Source organism: Panulirus ornatus, chromosome 67 (assembly GCF_036320965.1).
Source record: "Panulirus ornatus isolate Po-2019 chromosome 67, ASM3632096v1, whole genome shotgun sequence".
Lineage (NCBI taxonomy): Eukaryota > Metazoa > Arthropoda > Malacostraca > Decapoda > Palinuridae > Panulirus > Panulirus ornatus.
In genome coordinates this window covers 20559398-20582069 of record NC_092290.1, presented here as the reverse complement: position 1 = coordinate 20582069, position 22672 = coordinate 20559398, and the positions used below count along the sequence as shown (strand labels likewise).

The window sequence follows — 22672 nt, the reverse complement described above, 5'->3', positions numbered from 1 at the left end:
TTCTGGAATGAGAATGATAAGACTAGGTGCTAGGTAGTACAAATAATACAATAGTTTCAGTAGCTCCCTTGATAAAGTGATCTGTTTGTGTTACAAACATGATTTATACTATCTAATCTTATCACTTTCCTGGTGACCCTTGTCACATAGATTATCAGATAAGAGGGTATATGAGATTTTTACATAACTTATGTCACATAAGACTTTTAGTGTTGAGTTGTATCTCTTTGTGTTAGGACTCCACATCTGCTTAACTCTCTTTACTAATGGGGGCTCTTTCTAGGTGAGTTAATCATAAGATCTCTTTTTTGATTTTTCAGACTGAATGATAGTGTTTGAATCACAGTACCTGATATCATAGTGTACTTCTCTGTCTATATATAGAGTAGTAATCTACGTTGCCATGTGTTTATTTTGTTGCCTTTTTTACAATTCTGTAAAGTGATCCTGTCAAATGGACTGTAACTGCATGTGAATAGTTGTGTGGGAACCATTGGCTTTTACAGCCTCATGCAGACTTCCAGTGAGGATAGTAGCTTGTGTTATAAGACAAGGTGGACAGCCAACAGTTGTATTACAGCACATACAATAAATATATCTGAGATTATTATGAAACAACTGGACCTAGAGAGTTACTGTGTTAGTAACTTCATTAGAAGTATGTCTTTGGTGATCAAAACTTGAGAAAGTAGTACCTCATTCCTTCTGCATGCCATGGAAGTATTAGTCTCTGGTGCTTTTAAAATCTTTACTCTTTCCTGTATTTTTTTGGTTCATCTTTTGTATGAGAGATTCACATTTTTGTAATAACTGCTTGTGAGGAGAATGCTACACAGAATCAAAAAAATATATATGAGAAAGTAGTGGTTGAGAAGGTGGTGGCATGCACAGGGTATCTGATATGGAAGAAAAAATGTGGTTTCAACAGAAATAAAGGATGTATGGATCAGGTGTTTGCTTTAAAGATGTGTGACAAATACTTAGAGAAACAGAAGGATTTGTAACTCTGGTCAGTTACAAAGTTCTATGTACAAGGTGAACAGCAACTTTGCCAGTATTTTAAACTTTGCGTGGGATGACATAACAATTTTTATATCTAATGGGAAAGTCTGTGAAGATACAGATAAAGAAATTTTGATCTAAGCAACGAATTTTGTCACATTTGAAGATTAAGCAGACAAAACACTAGCTGCTCTAGAGCAGTGCATTACCTGCATCCATGTAGATTAGTATTCAAATTTCATGAGTGAGGGACTTAAGGTGGTATGTAGCATTTCAAGAAAAATACACAGATTTCACATGTGCCAGACTTGAGGCAGTAGTTCAAGAAGAAATGAACTAGAATGATATGCCATAACCAACTCAAGCTTCTGTGCATTAAGCTCTTAATTCATGCACACTGATAGATGGTGATGTGGTACCATGACAGAATTACCAGCTATAGTTTGTCATAACCAGTTGGCAGGAAGCTGGGGGATGATGAATGGGTGCCTGTAATGATCACAGAGCTCCCAGAACCAGATACAATGATCTCTTTTATTGAGTGGAGGCACACCAAAACAAGATACTTTACTTGGTACTGTAATTCTTTAAATGTAGTCCTAGAAGCCCTGATTTGCTGCTCAGACATCAGCAAGGAATGCAAAAACTGCAAAGCACTTTGCTTTGGGAGATGAACATGAGAAAGGTGTCATCTATATAAATTTTCAAATATCATTTGATAAAATTCCTCTCATCAATAGTTATTAACAAAAGTGAAGTCGTATGGTTTAGATGGGGTTGTACTTCGTTAGTTAGGAAATTGGCTGACTGGCCATAAATAAAAACTAGTGAATGATTGGATGTAATAAGTGGTGTACCACAAGAATCAGTCTTTATATTAATGATATTGGTAATGGGCTCCATAGTAAAATATCAAAATTCATGGACAATTTTAAGCAGGGAAATAAATCTACAAAAGAAAATTAATGTCTGCAGCTTCAAACTGATGGAGGCAAATTGATGGACTGGGTTTATAAGTGGCAGATGAATTTTGGTATTGATAAGTGCAAAGTTTTAGATATTGGAAGTATAAATGAAGAGGCAAGCTATAATATGAATTCTGTTGAACTATAAAAGGTAAATGATGAAAAGAAATTTAGTGTGATAATCTCTGTTGACCTAAAGCCAGGTAAGCAGTGCACAGAGGCAGTATAAAGGATGAACAAAATTCTTGGATTTATTGATAGGGCTTTCAAATTTAAGTCTTGGGAAATTATCCTCTCTCTGCCACTCATAGATGCATCCTTATCTTGAACATTGTGTCCAGTTTTAGTCACCTTACTTGAGGAAAGATATAGGCAGAATAGAGACAGTACAGAGGCAAGCTACTAAGATGATCCCCAGCTTGAGAAACAAATCCTTTGAGAACCAACAAAATTGATTATATTTATTTAGCTTTTGAAAGAGAAGGTGAAGAGGTTTTGTAGTACAAGTATTCAAAATGATAAAAGACATCAATGATCTTGATCTAACCAGCTACTTAGGGGGTATATTCATCTGATTTCACTTGTAGTAGTTGATATAAATTCATGGCAAATGTTTTACCTTGAATTAGGCAAACTAGTTTTCCTTTAGGCTTTATCATATGGAATGATTTACCAACTAGAGTAGATAAAACTGGTGCTATAGATACATTTAAGCACAGACTTGATAAATATTTTGCTTCAAATCCATATTGACATTGACATCATTGCACCTCAGTTGTTGTTTGTTTCCATACCATCCACTTTTCCACATATCTCATAATGTGTTTGCAAATATTCCAAAATTGGACAAAATTCCAAAATCCGAAACATTTCTGGTCCCAGGCATTTCAGGTAAAGGATACTCACCCTGTATAGTTTCTTATTATCCCAAAACTTTCCACTTAACTTTCTTCAGAAATCTTCATTCTACTTACATATTTTATATTATTCCCTCCTCCTTTGCTAAACTTTTACTGATACATTCCTATCGAGCAGTGTACCATATTCCTTTTTCTTCTCTCCCACTTTTAGAAAATTAAATCTTTCTATACATAAAGCTGTTTGAATAAAACAAATTTTTTTAAAACATTCCATGATTACCTGAACCTAATTTAAATGATGAACTACCCGCAAAGACAGGAAAATAAAAGTTACCATGAGGCCAGTTTGCCTTTGATCGTATGACCTCTGCAGAATTTTCAACCCAAACAGGTATTTTTTACTTTGCATTATTATCTGAAATTTCAAAAACAGGACAACTAATATTTTGAGAATGAGGCCATGCTTGAAATCTGCATATTATAAAAAGGTCAACACAGGTGGTTAACATAAAGTTCAAGTGAAATTTTGTGAATCAAAGAATCACCAAATTTTGATTTTGAAGTATAACGAGATGTTTGGTTATCAGTTGACTCGAGTTAAAGCAGAAAAGAACAGTAAGTCCAAGCATATAAAACTGCAAAAGGCATCAGTAATGAATACAAAATGAAATCCTACTAAGCATGTGGTAAGGTTGCTTTAATATTATTTACAAATGTGCTCGAGCTTGATTGACTGTTTCCAAAATTCTGAATTCTGTAGTTACCTTTTACTTAGATTTCACCAACTACATATTGATCAGGTGTCAATCATAAGCCTAGTTACCATGATTATCCATGAAGTTTCCATGAACTGTCATAGCCAAGACAAAGAATTAATGTGCAAGCCTGTTCTTCCTTTAGCATACCAATTGTCTTATGGAGTTAATTTACTCTGACTAGTTTGATAATTATGCCAGCTTTTATTGGCTAAGTTAATTTCTTTTGTTTCTTCTTCCTTTAAAGAATCTCAGCCAATCAGAGCTGGTAAAAGTATCAAACTAGTCAGAATAACTCAATTCCAAATGACGATTGGTGTGCTAAAGGGTGAAAAGGTTGGTACATTCATTGTGCATCATACATCCATCAGTAGAGCTTAAAAGACTCTAACTAGAACAATAAAACATGCTGGAAAATGTGTATGGGTGGGTGATGAAATCATATGAAGAGTTCAATACTAATTACTATACTTTAGAATGTTCTTTGCTTGCCATGCCTTGTACAAAGGCTTAGATTAAAAAGAAATTAATAATTTGTAATATAATTTGCATTATTACATGACAGCTAGAGACTGAGTGTGAACGAATGTGGCCTTTGTTGTCCTTTCCTAGCGCTACCTCGCACACACGAGGGGGGAGGGGGTTGTTATTTCATGTGTGGCGAGGTGGCGATGGGAATGAATAGAGGCAGACAGTATGAATTATGTACATGTGTATATATGTATATGTCTGTGTGTGTTTATATATGTATACGTTGAGATGTATAGATATGTATATTTGCATGTGTAGACGTGTATGTATATAAATGTGTATGTGGGTGGGTTGGGCCACTCTTTCATCTGTTTCCTTGTGCTACCTCGCTAACGTGGGAGACAGCGACAAAGCAAAATAATAATAATAATAATAATAATAATAATAATAATAATAATAATGATAAATTTACTGTACATGGTTCAAAGGCACAGAGTTATGAAGAATTCAGTATTCATAGAAAGGCAAATTTTGGTGTCTGTGATGACACAAGAAGCGTATAGTTCTTTTCAAGGAGTTAAAGTATGATAGAAAAAACTAATGTAGAATTGATATATGATTGTTATTTGAATAAGGTTAGTCTTGTAACTCATAACTGAAAACATCTGAGTATTGTCCCAAGAATTTAAAGGAACAAAATTGTTGATATGACACATGACAATTTATTTTATGGTAATTTTGCAGTTTCTGCCTCATAAAGATTTTTTGATGAGAAATGGTTTACATCCTAATCTAATGAACTGTACCAAACCTAACATATGGGATGAGTGTTCCTTGCAGGGGCTTCTAAAAGATATATCTATTGATTGTTTATTAATTCTTTGTTGGGCATATCACATTGAAAAGGTAATGTTTGTGTGGGCTGTCAGTGCTAAAGGGACACAAATGCTACTCAGACTGTATCTGTGTAAAAATGAAATGAGCAAGAGCTGTGATTTTTGTCCTCACTTGATAGGAGTAGCAATTTAAAGTGCACATCAGTCGTGTTTATTGTATATTGATTATCCTTACTGAATATGGTTACTTGAATGAAAATAAGTATTTTCTCTGTGAATCATTTAGCTATACTTTACTTCATAAGAGATAAGGTAGGACTGTGAATACTTATGATTTTCTCACCTATGGACAAAGCCCTCTGAGCATCTAAGAGAGCTCTTCCTTGGTGTGGGACTAAGATGCATTTTTTTCCTCAGGAAAGGGTGATCCATAAGGATTTGCATTGTTTTACCTTCATGAAATGTAAGAGATTGGCAGATGTTCCTTTGTAGGGACTTAACAGCCAGGGATCTAGGGGACTAGTTGACCTGATAGAGAACCCATTCCAAACCACACACTCCCAAAATATATCCATGTCATTATGTGCTCCTTATACTGCATGGTATTTATTTTCTTGTCTTTTGTCCTGTTGGCAGTTGAGTTGGAGTAAGAGGTGGGAGGGGAGGTGCCTTCTGCTATGCACTTCTGCTATAGCTATAATTTTTCAGTTTTCAAACACAGTACATCACCTCATTATGGACAGTCAGGCATTCCGTTATCTGTTTGGTATTAAGATGGGTATCTGTTTTTACTTGTGATTTTTCCTCTAACATGAATCATAAATACTGATTCATTTTTATGAATTTTACATGCACCTTGGGTTGTTGCTACAGTGCAAGAGCCCTAAACTGGTGTGTTGTCGTAAAACCTGGGTGTCAGTATTTGCACCAGTATAGTTCTTATTGTGGACTGAGTGTTAGAGCTGCATAGAAATGGCATCTAGCAGATTTTGTGATTTGAATGTTTTCAATTTCATCTTTTGTTACAGATTTGTTTAGGTATGTGGGGGATTTCTTTTGCATTTTTTGCTTTTCTTAGCTCAACCCAAGACTCATGACCGAGGGAGGATATTGGCATTCCTCTTAGTCAAGCTTCCTCTGAGACAGGACTATTGAAATTGACATTCTGCATTTCAGGTGTATTTTACCTAGCATTTGCAATTCTATTAAACTTCTTTTCATCCATGAGAGATTTTGTGAATGTTTGAAGTGGTTGAGAGTCTTTAAGTCTTTAGATATGCTGTTTGAGCAGTCTCTTTCATTGCAGTTTGCTTATTTGTATACTGTAATGCATCTTTTAAAGCTACCCAATATTAAACACAATCAATCTTAAATGACTACCCTCGGTGGGAGAAAGAAAGAGAATCCTTATAAAATATTTGTAAAAATTCACAATTTAAAAAAAACCTGATTGATATATTATACCTTCCTTTATACTGGTCTGTAAGGATTTGAATGGACTGTGTTAAGGCAAGTGAGTGTCCCATGAGTGATAATTTCTTTTTCCCCAGTCATGATTTTTACACAAACAAACATTCTCAAAATGGGTTGAGATCACCAGTAGAGTTCTGCAGGGTTCTGTTCTGAAACTTTTTTTTTGTAAATGTCTTCCTAGATGGTATAGACTCTTATCTGTGGAGTCTGATTAAGGATAGGGGCTCTGGTTTCATTGCATTATACATGACAGCTGGATAGAGGATGTGAGCAAATGAAGCCATTTCTTCATCTTTTCTTAGTGCTGCCTTGCTTATGGGGAAACTTCTGAACATGTTTGAAAGAAGGAAAAAGAAAAATATGTATTCAGGTACACTACCGAATTTCCAGCAACTGATGGTTCGGCACCTCCTTTAGTTCGGACAGAATTACGTGAGGGAACTTGAAATTACTGCGGCCCCCAGACTAGTTTACTGGGGGGCCACAGATGGCATTGTGTGTAGGGTGTGCTTATCTACATTCTTTACAGTGCACTTGCTGGTGGTGATACCACAATTCTGTGAGATTCTTAGCTTATTTTGCTTAAATTTAATACTAGCTATGGGTTCTAAGACATATGAGATTGTCACTTGTGGTGTCAAACGTAAACACCAGTTCATATAGATCCAAGATAAAGTAGAACTGTTGAAAAAAATGGACTGTGGTGTTTCGGTATGTAAGCTGTGTGACATCTACAGTATTGGTTCATCAACTGTTTATGATATAAAGAAGAAAAGGGAGAAGATGTTGAAATTCGTTGGAGACAGTGATTCCAAGAAGCTAATGACGATTAGGAAAACTATGAAAGATTGTAAGAGTACTGAGCATGATCAAGTGATGTTGGAAGAGTTTTGACAGCGTTGGAGTGATGGAGTGGATTTGTCAGGTAGCATGATAATGGACCAGACTAAGTTGTTTCATAAAGAACTTAAATTACGATGTGAGCATGACTGTAGTGAAGGATGGCTTCAAAGATTCAAGAAGCGTCATGGAATTTCCATGAATAAAGTGTGTGAAGAAAAGCGGTCTGCAAACCACGAAGGAGCTGTCGAGTATAGTGCCTCAGTCCTGAGCAGGTGTATAATGCAGACGAATACTTTTTACACACGGTATACTATAGATAATGGGAGGTGTATAATTAGTGCTTTAGAGGTGTGTTGATGAATTATTATTACGTGGCCACGGCTGGTCTGGCAAAATGGTTAATCCGGCAAGGCTTTGGAACCAAGTAGAAATAGAAAGCCAGCCTCATCCTCACACTCCAGTAACCTGTACTTAAAGATCTCTCCTCAATCCCAACATATACATCATTGACTAAAATAACCTGAGAAGCACTAAAGAATTAGCCCCCAATTGAGTTTTAAACTCCATGCCTCCTGACACACCCATTGGAAACCACCTTCCTCAGACAAACCTAAGTCACACACTTTCATCTATGCTCTGGATTTCTTCTATCACTTCAACCCTAAAAACACCATTTCATCACATCCAAAGACCCTTCATGTGCAGAGTGGAACTACCATAAAGAAGACTCTGAGCGCTTAATATTCAATTCCTACTCTTTCTTCAAAGAGATACTCACACATCATCACAACACTTTATGACTTGTGATCTGGACTGGTGGACTTGCTACCTTAGTGCTGTAGGAGGTGGTCAGATGTCTGATCACTATCTTGTGGAAGCGAAGAAGATTTGTAGAGGTTTTCAAAAAAGAGAAGACAATGTTGGGGAGATGAGAATGGTGAGAATAAGTGAGCTTGGAAAGGAGACTTGTATGAGGAAGTGCCAGGAGAGATCGAGTGCACAATGGTGAAAGGTGAGAGCAAATACGTGAGGGGAGTGGGTGAGGAATGGGATGTATTTAGGGAAGCAGTGATGGCATGTACAAAGAGATGCATGTGGCATGAGAAAAGTGGGAGATGGGCAGATTAGGAAGGGTATTAAGTGGTGAGATGAAGAAGTGAAGTTGTTAGTGAAAAAGAAAAGAGAAGCGTTTGGATGATACTTGCATGGAGTGCAAATGACTGGGGGATGTATATTTGAAAGTGGCAGGAGGTCTAGAGGAAGGTGCAAGGGTTGAAAAAGAGGACAAATGAGAGTTGGGGTGAGAGAGTATCATTGAACTTTAGGGAGGATATAAAGATGTTTTGGAAGGAGGTAAATAATGTACGTAAGACGAGAACAAATGGGAACATTGTTGAAGAGGAAAAGGGGGGAAGTGATAACAGGTAGTGATGAAGTGAGTATTTTTAAGGTTTGTTGAATGTGTTTGATGATCGATTGGCAGATGTAAAGTATTTTGGTTGGGGTGGTGTGTCAAGGGAGAGAGTCGGAGAGAGAGGGGTTTGGTGAAGAGAGAAGAGGTGGTGAAAGTCTTGCAGAAGATGAAATCCAGCAAGGCAGCAAGTTTGCATAGCATTGCAGTTGACTTTATTAAGGAAGGGGGTGACTGAGTTGTTGATTGGTTGGTAAGGAAATTAATTATCTTTATGGATCATGGTGAAGTGCCTGAGGATTGGTGGAATGCATGTACAGTGCCATTGTTGAATATTTCTGAAAACTTGTTTGGGAGAGTGGTTTCAGACGTGGTAGAGGATGTGTGGATCAGGTGTTTGCTTTGAAGAATGTGTGTGAGAAATACTTAGAAAAACAGATGGATTTCTATGTAGCATATATGGATCTGGAGAAGGTGTATGATAGGGTTGATAGAGAAGCTTTGTGGCAGGTTGTAAGAGTGTATGGAGTGCGAAGTAAGCTGCTAGAAGCAGTGAGAAGTTTTTATCAAGGGTGTAAGGCATGTGTATGAGTAGGAAGAAAGGAGAGTGATTGGTTCCCAGTGAAGGTCTGTCTGTAGCAGGGGTGTGTGATGTCCCCATAGTTGTTTAATTTATTTTATGGATGGGTGTGGCTGAGGAGGTAAATGCAAGATTTTTGGAGAGAGGGCCTGGAAAGTGTCAGTTGTTGTTCACTGATGATACAGTACTGGTGGCTGATTCAAGTGAGAAACTCCAGAAGTAGGTGACTGAATTTGGAAAAGTGTGTGAAAGGAGAAAGTTGAGAGTAATTGGGAGCAAGAGCAATGTTATTAGGTTCAATAGGGTTGAGGGTCAAGTTAGTTGGGATGTGAGTTTAAATGGAGAAAAATTGGAGGAAGAAGTGTTTTAGTTATCTGGGAGTGGACTTAGCAGCAAATGGAACCATGGAAGTGGAAGTGAGTCATAGGGTGGGGCCAAAGGTTCTGGGAGTGATGAAGAATGTGTGGAAGGAGAGAATGTTATCTCAGAGAGCAAAAATGGGTGTATTTGAAGGAACAGTAGTCCCAACAATATTATATGGCTGCGAGGCATGGGAAGTAGATAAGGTTGTACGGAGGAGGATTGATGTGTTGGAAATGAAATGTTTGAGGACAATATGTGGTGTGAGGTGGTTTGCTTAAGTAAGTAATGAAAGGGTAAGAGAGATGTGTGGAAATAAAAAGAGTTTGGGTGAGAAAGCAGAAGAGGGTGTGTTAAAATGGTTTGGATATATGGAGAGAATGAGTGAAGAAAGATTGACAAAGACGATATTTGTGTTAGAGGTGGAGGGAACAAGGAGAAGTGGGAGACCAAATTGGAGGTAGAAGGATGTAGTGAAAAAGATTTTGGGCAATCAGGGCCTGAACATACAGGAGGGCGAGAGGCATGCAAGGGAGAGAGTGAATTGAAACGATGTGGTATACTGGGGTCAACGTGCTTTCATTGGACTGAACCAGAGCATGTGAAACGTCTGGGGTAAACCATGGAAAGGTCTGTGGGGCTTGGATGTGGAAAGGGAGCTGTGGTTTCAGTGCATTACACATGACAGTTAGAGACTGAGTGTGAACGAATGTGGCCTTTTTAGTCTGTTTTTCTGGCGCTACGTCACTGAAGCAGGGGGCAGCAATGCTGTTTCCTGTGGGGCGGGATAGGGCCGGGAAATGGATGAAGACAAGCAAGTATGAATATGTACATGTGTATATATGTATATGTCTGTGTATTTGTATGTATATGTGTATATATTGATATGTATATGTATGTATATGTGTGTGTATGGGCATTTATGTATACATATGTGTATATGAATGGATGGCCCATTCTTTATCTGTTTCCTGGTGCTACCTAGCTGAGCTGGAAGTGGTCATCCTCCTCGAAGGCTCAGGCTAGAGTGTCTGAATGTGTGTGGATGTAACGAAGATGAGAAGAAGGGAGAGATAGATGGTATGTTTGAGGAAAGAAACCTGGATGTTCTGGCTCAGAGTGAAATGAGGCTCAAGGGTAATGGGGAAGAATGGTTTGGAAAAGTCTTGGGAGTAAAATCAGGGGTTGGTGAGGTACAAGAACTAAGGAAGTAGTAGCACTACTCCTGAAGCAGGAGTTGTGGGTGTGTGTGATAGTGTAAGAAAGTATATTCTAGATTGATGTGGACAAAACTGAAAATGGATGGAGAGAGATGGGTGATTTTATTGCTTATGTACCTGGTCATGAGAAGAAAGGTCATGAGAGGCAAGTTTTTTGGAAACCGTTGAGCTAGTATCTCAGCAGTTTTGATATAAGAGACCAGGAATTTATGATGGATAATTTGAACATGAAGGTGAGCAGTGTGGCAGATGAGGGTATAAATAGGGGGCATGGGGTATTCAGTATCATGAATGAAAATGGTGGACACTTTGTGGAGTTGTGTGTTGAAAAAGGACTGGTGATTGAGAATACCTGGTTTGAAATGAGGGACAAAAACGAGGTTATGTATGTGAGTAGTTGAGATGGTCAGCAGGCATTACTGGATTACATATTAATTGATAGGCATGTAAAAGAGAGACATATTGATGTAAATGTGCTGAAAAGAGCAGTTGGTGGAATGTCTTATCACTATTTATGGAGGCGAGGGTGAAGATTTGTAAAAGTTTTTGGAAAAGAGGCAATATTGTCGGTGAGAAGAGAGTAGTGAGAGTAAGTGAGCTTGGAAAAGAGACTTGTGTGAAGAAATATTGAGTGTAGAATGGCAAAAGGTAAGAGTAAATGACATAATGGGAGTAAGTGAGGAGTAGGGAGGCACTTAGGAAAGCAGTGCTGCCTTGTGCAAGAGATGCATGTGGCATGCAAAAGGTGGGAGATGAGCAGATTAGAAAGGTTTGTGAGTGATGGGATGAAGAAATGAACTTGGTAGTGAAATAGAAAAGAGAGGCATTTGGGTGGTACTTACAGGAGAGTGTAAATGATTAGGGGATGTATAAGACAAGGCAGCAGTAGGTCAAGAGGAAGATGCAGGGGTTAAAAACAAGGGCAAATGAAAGTTGGGATGAGCATCAGTAAATCTTAGGGAGAGTAAGATGTCTTGGAAGGAGGCTTATGAAGTGCAAAAAAACAAGAAAATGAAACTACCATCAAAGGCAAGGGTTGGGTGACCAAAGACAATGGTCTGGTGATCATTGACAAGTGTCATCTCATGGATTGGCCCAGAAACTTCAGTCATACGACTCTTGCCATTCATGACCTGATCCTTGCCCTTGTTGATGCGACCCCCTCATATTGATGATCACACTTCTGGCCTGACCATACCTCCTGACACTCACCTGACGAGGTCATGCACTTTAAAAGTCAAACATCTTTTTCTTTTTTTTTTCATACTATTTGCGCTTTCCCGCATTAGTGAGGTAGCATTAAGAACAGAGGACTGGGCCTTTGAGGGAATATCCTCACCTGGCCCCCTTCTCTGTTCCTCCTTTTGGAAAATTAAAAATAAGAACGAGAGGGGAAGATTTCCAGCCCCCCGCTCCCTTCCCTTTTAGTTGCCTTCTACGACACGCAGGGAATACGTGGGAAGTATTCTTTCTCCCCTATCCCCAGGGATAAAAAGTCATATATATATGGAGCGAGTATTTTGAAGGTTTGTTGAATGTGTTTGATGATAGAGTGGCAGATATAGGGTGTTTTGGTCGAGGTGGTGTGCAAAGTGAGAGGGTTAGAAAAAATGATTTGGTAAACAGAGAAGAGATAGTAAAAGCTTTGCGGAAGATGAAAGCTGGCAAGGCAGCAGGTTTGGATGGTATTGCAGTGGAATTTATTAAAAAAGGGGGTGACTGTATTATTGACTGGTTGGTAAGGTTATTTAATGTATGTATGACTCATGGGGAGGTGCCTGAGGATTGGCGTAATGCGTGCATAGTGCCATTGTACAAAGGCAAAGGGGATAAGAGTGAGTGCTCAAATTTCAGAGGTATAAGTTTGTTGAGTATTCCTGGTAAATTATATGGGAGGGTATTGATTGAGAGGGTGAAGGCATGTACAGAGCATCAGATTGGGGAAGAGCAGTGTGGTTTCAGAAGTGGTAGAGGATGTGTGGATCAGGTGTTTGCTTTGAAGAATGTATGTGAGAATTACTTAGAAAAGCAAATGGATTTGTATGTAGCATTTATGGATCTGGAGAAGGCATATGATAGAGTTGATAGAGATGCTCTGTGGAAGGTATTAAGAATATATGGTGTGGGAGGCAAGTTGTTAGAAGCAGTGAAAAGTTTTTATCGAGGATGTAAGGCATGTGTACGTGTAGGAAGAGAGGAAAGTGATTGGTTCTCAGTGAATGTAGGTTTGCAGCAGGGGTGTGTGATGTCTCCATGGTTGTTTAATTTGTTTATGGATGGGGTTGTTAGGGAGGTGAATGCAAGAGTTTTGGAAAGGGGGGCAAGTATGAAGTCTGTTGTGGATGAGAGAGCTTGGGAAGTGAGTCAGTTGTTGTTTGCTGATGATACAGCGCTGGTGGCTGATTCATGTGAGAAACTGCAGAAGCTGGTGACTGAGTTTGGTAAAGTGTGTGAAAGAAGAAAGTCAAGAGTAAATGTGAATAAGAGCAAGGTTATTAGGTACAGTAGGGTTGAGGGTCAAGTCAATTGGGAGGTAAGTTTGAACGGAGAAAAACTGGAGGAAGTAAAGTGTTTTAGATATCTGGGAGTGGATCTGGCAGCGGATGGAACCATGGAAGCGTAAGCGGATCATAGGGTGGGGGAGGGGGCGAAAATCCTGGGAGCCTTGAAGAATGTGTGGAAGTCGAGAACATTATCTCGGAAAGCAAAAATGGGTATGTTTGAAGGAATAGTGGTTCCAACAATTTTGTATGGTTGCGAGGTGTGGGCTATGGATAGAGTTGTGCGCAGGAGGGTGGATGTGCTGGAAATGAGATGTTTGAGGACAATGTGTGGTGTGAGGTGGTTTGATCGAGTAAGTAACGTAAGGGTAAGAGAGATGTGTGGAAATAAAAAGAGCGTGGTTGAGAGAGCAGAAGAGGGTGTTTTGAAATGGTTTGGGCACATGGAGAGAATGAGTGAGGAAAGATTGACCTAGAGGATATATGTGTCGGAGGTGGAGGGAACGAGGAGAAGTGGGAGACCAAATTGGATGTGGAAAGATGAAGTGAAAAAGATTTTGTGTGATCGGGGCCTGAACATGCAGGAGGGTGAAAGGAGGGCAAGGAATAGAGTGAATTGGATCGATGTGGTATACCGGGGTTGACGTGCTGTCAGTGGATTGAATCAGGGCATGTGAAGCGTCTGGGGTAAACCATGGAAAGCTGTGTAGGTATGTACATTTGCGTGTGTGGACATGTATGTATATACATGTGTGTGGGGGTGGGTTGGGCCATTTCTTTCGTCTGTTTCCTTGCGCTACCTCGCAAACGCGGGAGACAGCGACAAAAAAAAAATATATATATATATATATATTTTATTTTTTATTCATACTATTCGCCATTTCCCGCATTAGCAAGGTAGCGTTAAGAACAGAGGACTGGACCTCTGAGGGAATATCCTCACCTGGCCCCCTTCTCTGTTCCTTCTTTTGGAAAATTAAAAAAAACTGAGAGGGGAGGATTTCCAGCCCCCCTGCTCCCTTCCTTTTAGTCGCCTTCTGCGACACGCAGGGAATATGTGGGAAGTATTCTTTCTCCCCTATCCCCAGGGAATATATATATATATATATATATATATATATATATATATATATATATATATATATATATATATATATATATTTTTTTTTTTTATTTACTTTGTCGCTGTCTCCCGCATTAGCAAGGTAGCACAAGGAAACAGACGAAAGAATGGCCCAACCCACTCACATACACATGTATGTACATACACATCCACACACGCAAATAGACATACCTATACATCTCAATGTATACATATATATATATACACACACAGACATATACATATATACACATGTACATAATTCATACTGTCTGCCTTTATTCATTCTCATCGCCACCTCACCACACATGAAATATCAACCCCCTCCCCCTGCATGTGCGCGAGGTAGCGCTAGGAAGAGACAACAAAGGCCACATTCGTTCACACTCAGTCTCTAGCTGTCATGTATAATGCACCGAAACCACAGCTCCCTTTCCATATCCAGGCCCCACAGAACTTTCCATGGTTTACCCCAGATGCTTCACATGCCCTGGTTCAATCCATTGACTGCACGCCAACCCCGGTATACCACATCGTTCCAATTCACCCTATTCCTTGCCAAGCCTTTCACCCTCCTGCATGTTCAGGCCCCGATCACTCAAAATGATGTTTTTCACTCCATCTTTCTACCTCCAATTTGGTCTACCACTTCTCGTTCCCTCCACCTCTGACACATATATCCTCTTTGTCAATCTTTCCTCATTCATTCTCTCCACGTGAACAAACCATTTCAAAACACTCTCTTATGCTCTCTCAACCACACTCTTTTTATTACCACACATCTCTCTCACCCTTTCATTACTTACTCGATCAAACCACCTCACACCACATGTTGTCCTCAAACATGTCATTTCCAGCACATCCACCCTCCTTCGCACAACTCTATCTATAGCCCACACCTCGCAACCATATAACATTGTTGGAACCACTCTTCCTTCACACATACCCATTTTTGCTTTCCAAGATAATGTTTTCGACTTCCACACATTTTTCAACGCTCCCAGAACTTTCGCCCCCTCCCCCACCCTATGATTCACTTCCGCTTCCATGGTTCCATCTGCTGCCAGCTGCCAAATCCACTCCCCCAGATATCTGAATCACTTCACTTCCTCCACTTTTTCTCCATTTAGACTTACTTCCGAGTTAACTTGTCCCTCAACCTTACTGTATGTAATAACCTTGCTGTTATTCACATTTACTCTCAGCTTTCTTCTTTCACACACTTTGCCAAACTCATTCACCAGCTTCTGCAGTTTCTCACCCGAATCAGCCACCAGCGCTGTATCATCAGCGAACAACTGACTCACCTCTCAAGCTCTCTCATCCACAACGGACTTCATACTTGCCCCTCTTTCCAAAACTCTTGCAATTACCTCCCTAACAACCCCATCCATAAACAAACTAAACAACCATGGAGACATCACACACCCCTGCCGCAAACCAACATTCACTGAGAACCAATCGCTTTCCTCTCTTCCTACACATACACGTGCCTTACATCCTCGATAAAAACTTTTCACTGCTTCTAACAATTTGCCTCCCACACCGTATATTCTTAATACCTTCCACAGAGCATCTCTATCAACTCTGTCATATGCCTTCTCCAGATCCACAAATGCTACATAGAAATCCATTTGCTTTTCTAAGTATTTCTCACATACATTCTTCAAAGCAGACAATTGATCCACACTTTGACGCCGTCTCCTGCATTAGCGAGGTAGCGCAAGGAAACTGACCAAAGAATGGCCCAACCCACCCACATACAGATGTATATACAAAAACCCACACACGCATATATACATTCCTTTACATTTCAACGTATACATACACAGACATATACACATATACACATGTACATATTCATACATGCTGCCTTCATCTATTCCTGCCGCCACCCCGACACACGCGAAACGACTCCCCCCCGCTTGCGCTCGAGGCAGTGCCAGGAAACGACAACGAAGGCCACATTCGTTCACACTCGGTCGCTAGCTGTCATGTATAATGCACCGAAACCACAGCTCCCTTTCCACATCCAGGCCCCACAAAACTTTCCATGGTTTACCCCAGACGCTTCACATGCCCTGGTTCAATCCATTGACAGCACGTCGACCCCAGTATACCACATTGTTCCAATTCTCTCTATTCCTTGCACGCCTTTCACCCTCCTGCATGTTCAAGCCCCGATCACTCAAAATCTTTTTCACTCCATCTTTCCACCTCCAATTTGGTCTCCCACTTCTCCTTGTTCCCTCTACCTCTGACACATATATCCTCTTGGTCAATCTTTCCTCACTCATTCTCTCCATGTGACCAAACCATTTCAAAACACCCTCTTCTGCTCTCTCAACCACACTCTTTTTGTTACCACACATCTCTCTTTCCCTTTCATTACTTCTTCGATCAAACCACCTCACACTGCATATTGTCCTCGAACATCTCATTTCCAACACATCCACCCTCCTACGCACAACTCTATATCTATAACCCACGCCTCGCAACCATATAACATTGTTGGAACCACTATTCCTTCAAACATACTTATTATTGCTTTTCGAGATAATGTTCTCGCCTTCCACACATTTTTCAATGCTCCCAGAACCTTTGCCCCCTACCCCACCCTGTGACTCACTTCTGCTTCCATGGTTCCATTTGCTGCCAAATCCACTCCCAGATATCTAAAACACTCCACTTCCTCCAGTTTTTCTCCATTCAAACCTACCTCCCAATTGATTTGTCCCTCAACCCTACTGTACCTAATAACCTTGCTCTTATTCATATTTACTTTCAGCTTTCTTCTTTCACACACTTTACCAGACTCAGTCAGCAGCTTCTACACACATTTTTCCACACAGTTTTCGACTTCCACACATTTTTCAACGCTCCCAGAACTTTTGCCCCCTCCCCCACCCTATGATTCACTTCCGCTTCCATGGTTCCATCTGCTGCCAGCTGCCAAATCCACTCCCCCAGATATCTGAATCACTTCACTTCCTCCACTTTTTCTCCATTTAGACTTACTTCCGAGTTAACTTGTCCCTCAACCTTACTCTATGTAATAACCTTGCTCTTATTCACATTTACTCTCAGCTTTCTTCTTTCACATACTTTGCCAAACTCATTCACCAGCATCTGCAGTTTCTCACCCGAATCAGCCACCAGCTCTGTATCATCAGCGAACAACAACTAACTCACTTCCCAAGCCCTCTCATCCACAACAGACTGCATACTTACCCCTCTCTCCAAAACTCTCATTCACTTCCCTAACAACCCCATCCATAAATCAAACAACCATGAAGACATCACGCACCCCTGCCGCAAACTGACATTCACTGAGTACCAATCACTTTCCTCTCTTCCTACTCATAAACATGCCTTGCATCCTCGATAAAAACTTTTCACTGCTTCCAGCAACTTGCCTCCCACACCAAATACTCTTAATGCCTTCTTCTACAAATCTTCACCTTAGCCTCCACAAGATAATGATCAGACATCCCTCCAGTTGCACCTCTCTGCACATTAACATCCAGAAGTCTCTTTCACTCGCCTATCAATGAACACGTAATCCAATAACGCTCTCTGGCCATCTCTCCTACATACATACGTATACTTATGTATATCTTTCTTTTTATCCTAGGTATTCCCAATCACCAGTCCTTTTTCAGCACACAAATCAACAAGCTCCTCACCATTTCCATTTACAACACTGAACACTCCATGTACACCAATTATTCCCTCAACTGCCACATTACTCACCTCTGCATTAAAATCACCCATCACTATAACCCGGTCTCGTGCATCAAAACTGCTAACACACTCACTCAGCTGCTCCAAAAACACTTGCCTCTCATGATCTTTCTTATGCTCAGGTGCATAGGCCCCAATAATGACCCATCTCTCCATCCACTTTCAGTTTTACCCATATCATTCTAGAGTTTACTTTCTTACACTTCGTCACTTACACCCACAACTCCTGTTTGAGGAGTAATGCTACTCCTTCCTTTGCTCTTGTCCTTTCACCAACCCCTGTCTTTACTCCCAAAACACTCCCAAACCACTCTTCCCCTTTACCCTTGAGCTTCGTTTCACTCAGAGCCAAAACATCCAGGTTCCTTTCCTCAAACATACTACCTATCTCTCCTTTTTTCTCATCTTGGTTACATCCACACACATTTAGACACCCCAATCTGAGCCTTCGAGGAGGATGAGCACTCCCTGCGTGACTCCTTCTGTTTCCCCTTTTAGAAAGTGAAAATACAAGGAGGGGAGGGTTTCTAGCTCCCCGCTCCCGTCCCCCTTATTCGCCTTCTACGACACGGCTCTTGTGATGTGAATTCAAGTTTCAGTCACATTATGTCCAAGTCTGCAAAGATCTCATCGTCTAAACGTATCTTAGCATAACTTGGTGATAACGATATCATATTACATATACTCTCTGTCCCGTGAGCCGGCCCTGTGCGGAGAGGTGGGGACCGGGCCAAAGAGTTTTGAGGGAATCCCATAATTATTCGTCTGGTTCCTATCGTTCGTGAGGGGAACAGAGTCATGTACTTCATGTTTCATCTGTTTGTTCCTCTCACGTCGATGCTCTCGACGACCCTGGAGATCTAGTGGAAGGGAATGAGTTTGTGGTGTGTGTGTGTGATGGTGGCTATGCTATGTTCACACACACACACCGTGAGGGATGCTGTGTCTGCTGGCGCAGGACTTCCACTCCCCACCCACCGTAATATCGACGTCAGGAGCAGCTGCCCCTCCTCCTCCTCTCCTTAAAGGCGAGTCGGCAGAGTGCGGTAGTAGTTGCAGGCCGGGGCTCTGGTGTGGTAGTGTGTGTGTGTGTGTGTGTGACACGTCTCCCCTCCAGCACTCGTATTTTACATATATATACTCAAACACATACACACACACACACACATACGAGAAGGATTCCACGCTGGAACTACACTTGAAGCTAGAATTCTTCCACCCGTCTCATGTGGTAGAGCGCAGGATGACCCTGATTTACTAGCAGTTGTAGTTAGGAGGTCGTGAGTGACCGACCTGCGTAATGATCGTTAGTGATGTCACGGAGGACCAGGAGGAGGGGTTAGGTGGCCAGGGGTCAGGAGATGGCCCAGCCGAACCAGAGCGCTCCAACTCCCCCGTCCAGCTCCTGGTTGAAGTGTCGCAACGGCAGTAAGTACCCGCTGTTGTCTGATTAACGTGGGGGACTTATCAGCTCAGCTTGAAGTTAACATGTGATCATATCGACTCAGCTTGAAGTTAACGTAGGGACTTATCAGCTGAGCTTGAAGTTAACATGTGATCATATCGACTCAGCTTGAAGTTAACGTAGGGACTTATCAGCTGAGCTTGAAGTTAACATGTGGACGTATCAGCTCAGCTTGAAGTTAACGTGGGGACTTATCAGCTCAGCTTGAAGTTAACATTTGATCATATCGACTCAGCTTGAAGTTAACGTGGGGGACTTATCAGCTGAGCTTGAAGTTAACATGTGATCATATCGACTCAGCTTGAAGTTAACGTAGGGACTTATCAGCTGAGCTTGAAGTTAACATGTGGACGTATCAGCTCAGCTTGAAGTTAACGTGGGGACTTATCAGCTGAGCTTGAAGTTAACATGTGATCATATTGACTCAGCTTGAAGTTAACGTGGGGACTTATCAGCTGAGCTTGAAGTTAACATGTGGACGTGTCAGCTCAGCTTGAAGTTAACGTGTGGACATATCAGCTTAGCTTATCATGTAAACATATCAGTTCAGCTTGAACTGAACATATGAAGGTATCAGTTTATCTTGAAGTCAACTTGTGAACATATCAGCTTTGCATAAAGTTGTTAACACGTGAACATAGTCTTGCTTAAAATTATGAACGTTAACTTATCCAAGCTTAGAATTGTTAACGTAAGGTTATTATCCTGCGTACATATTAACTGGCTAAAGTTATTAACATGGGATCATTTTAATCCGGTGCAAAGTTATATTAGCATAGCATAAAGTTATTAACACGTAGACATATTAAACAAGCGTATAAGTAGTAACTAATGAACAGATTTTAGATTTACTATGAACATATTAGCCTTGGAACATACGAACATATTAGCCAAGACGAACATATTAATGGATGTATTAGCTACATGAACATATTAGCCTAGATGAAGATATTAATGAACTTAACCTAGCATTAGCTACATGAACATATTAATGAACATAGCCTAGCTTGTTAAGTTATTAGCTAATGAACATATAAGCCTATCATGAAGTTATTATTGCGTGAACATATCAGAGTCGCGTAGACTAATTGAGATACGAACGCATTAGCATGCTTTACATGTGAACATATTAGCCAAACGCAAGTTATTAACATATGAACATAGCCAAGCATAAAGGTATTAACATGTAAACATATGAGCCTGTCATAAAGTTATTGATATGTGAACGAATCATCCTGTGAACATATCGGCCTGTTTAACATGTGAACACGTCATCCTTGAACACATCAGCCTGTGAACAACATGTCACCCGAGCATGAAGATATCAGCCTAGCTTGAACACATCAGCATGTGAACAACATGGTGTCACCCTAGCATGAAGATATCAGCCTAGCTTGAACACATCAGCATGTGAACAACATGGTGTCACCCTAGCATGAAGATATCAGCCTAGCTTGAACACATCAGCCTGTGAACAAACATTGTATCAGCCTAGCAGCCTATGAACATAACAGCTTAGCGTAATACCCTTAACATATGAACATATCCTGGTGTAATTGCATGTAAACATCTGAAGGTGTACACATATTACTGTGGGTGAGACTTGCAAATTGTACAGTTGTATGATCACTAGGATGTTGTTGGATCTATTGTGCTAGTCGAAAGTTATTGCTAATTTTGACTATCTTGCGGTAATGGGAGTAATTTATTATTTTTTTTTTATATAATTTTGACATAGGGAACTACTTATTGGGACTATCAGTTTGATGTTGGCAATATTAAGATTTTTTTTTCATATATGTATCGTTGAGACGCTGGAAAAGCTACTGTATATAATTGTACTGATGATACATTATGGGAAACTCTCGAGACATTTTTGAGAAATTTTGGTTTGTCTTTTTTCACCTTTTATTTTAAAAGGTTATATAGTGCAAGATTAAGTACAAGATGGGCATGTAGCATCATTATTGTAGTGAATACAGAGTGGAACAAGGGAAGGAAATTACCAATTGCCAGCCTCATGTTGTACGCTCAACAAACAACTATCTTCACATTTTTGTGCTAGACAATACGACACAATAGACGAAGGATTTTGACAAAATTCTTTTGGGTCTTGCCTCACTATGGTTGCCCCGCTTTCCTTATACAAGTATATATATCTCATTGTGCTTAAAACATGGTTTACAGTGTAGAGTTTACAATTTTCAGATAGTTTTCACATAGTTATGATACTTTTTTTTGTAGAACTCGATATATTTGATATATAGGTCACCTACTATGATTATTAAGAACGCCATGCATTCAGGCTCCCCAACTTTACCCAGACAGCAGAGGTCGTAGTAATTATTTTGAAATCCATCTGGCCCATCTGCAGGTCACGTACACTTGATTTACTTTAATATACACAAGGTAAGAAAAAAGAATAGGTTTTCTCGTATGGGTTGGGTGAATTTTAGGTGATCAATGCGACTCATGCTTGTGTCGGTAGGGTTGGTAAGAGTGAGTGTACCAGATTTCCTAATTATGATGGTATCCCCACATTATAGTTCTTTCTATCGAAATTTGAAATCACTGTAACATTGATTATGACAAATTGATAGACATTGTCGCTTGCAGTCGATATATTGTAATGTAATGGAAGCAGGGCTAATGGTGTGAGAACAGACGAGTGGGCATTTCTCAAAATCTTTCGTTCGTGGTTTCATATTGATTCTTACGATGGTAAGAAATTGTTTTACCGTGTGTACATACACGCGAGTACAAACCAATGTGCATGTATTAAGTTTGCCATGATTTCGCTCACGTGAGCAGTATATAGAAAAGTGAACTTGTTGCACTTTCCAGATCTGTCCACATTCACACAACACAAAAGAACAATCTCTACATTTTCAGAGAGACATAATGTGACGCTAAGGACGAAAAAGACCTGATGAATTATATATTTTTCGTGCTTATAAGAGAACATTGTGATACGTGGAGACGTAATTGCATTTCCGTGATATTTCTCTATGGCATCTCTCACTTTTATATTTTTTTCACGTGTAACTTGCTCTCTCAAGTACGCGAACCACTTGAAGGTGAGGT

The 22672-nt window shown here is 40.2% G+C and overlaps 1 protein-coding gene across 4 annotated transcripts in view; it reads left to right on the top strand.

Annotated features, from left to right (window-relative positions):
* The window catches only part of LOC139746983 (equilibrative nucleoside transporter 1-like), a 122075-nt gene that overhangs the window by 12192 nt on the left and 87211 nt on the right, over window positions 1-22672 (top strand). Inside the window, exon 1 of one of the 4 annotated variants that reach the window (XM_071658683.1) lies at window positions 207-283. The exons of 2 other annotated variants lie outside the window; for them this stretch is intronic. In XM_071658683.1, coding sequence (XP_071514784.1) covers window positions 267-283 — 17 coding nt within the window. In that variant the 5' untranslated portion in view covers window positions 207-266. Of the gene's footprint in view, window positions 1-206; window positions 284-19197; window positions 19552-22672 lie in introns of those variants that run through there. One more of the 4 variants, XM_071658682.1, reaches the window with a different exon arrangement.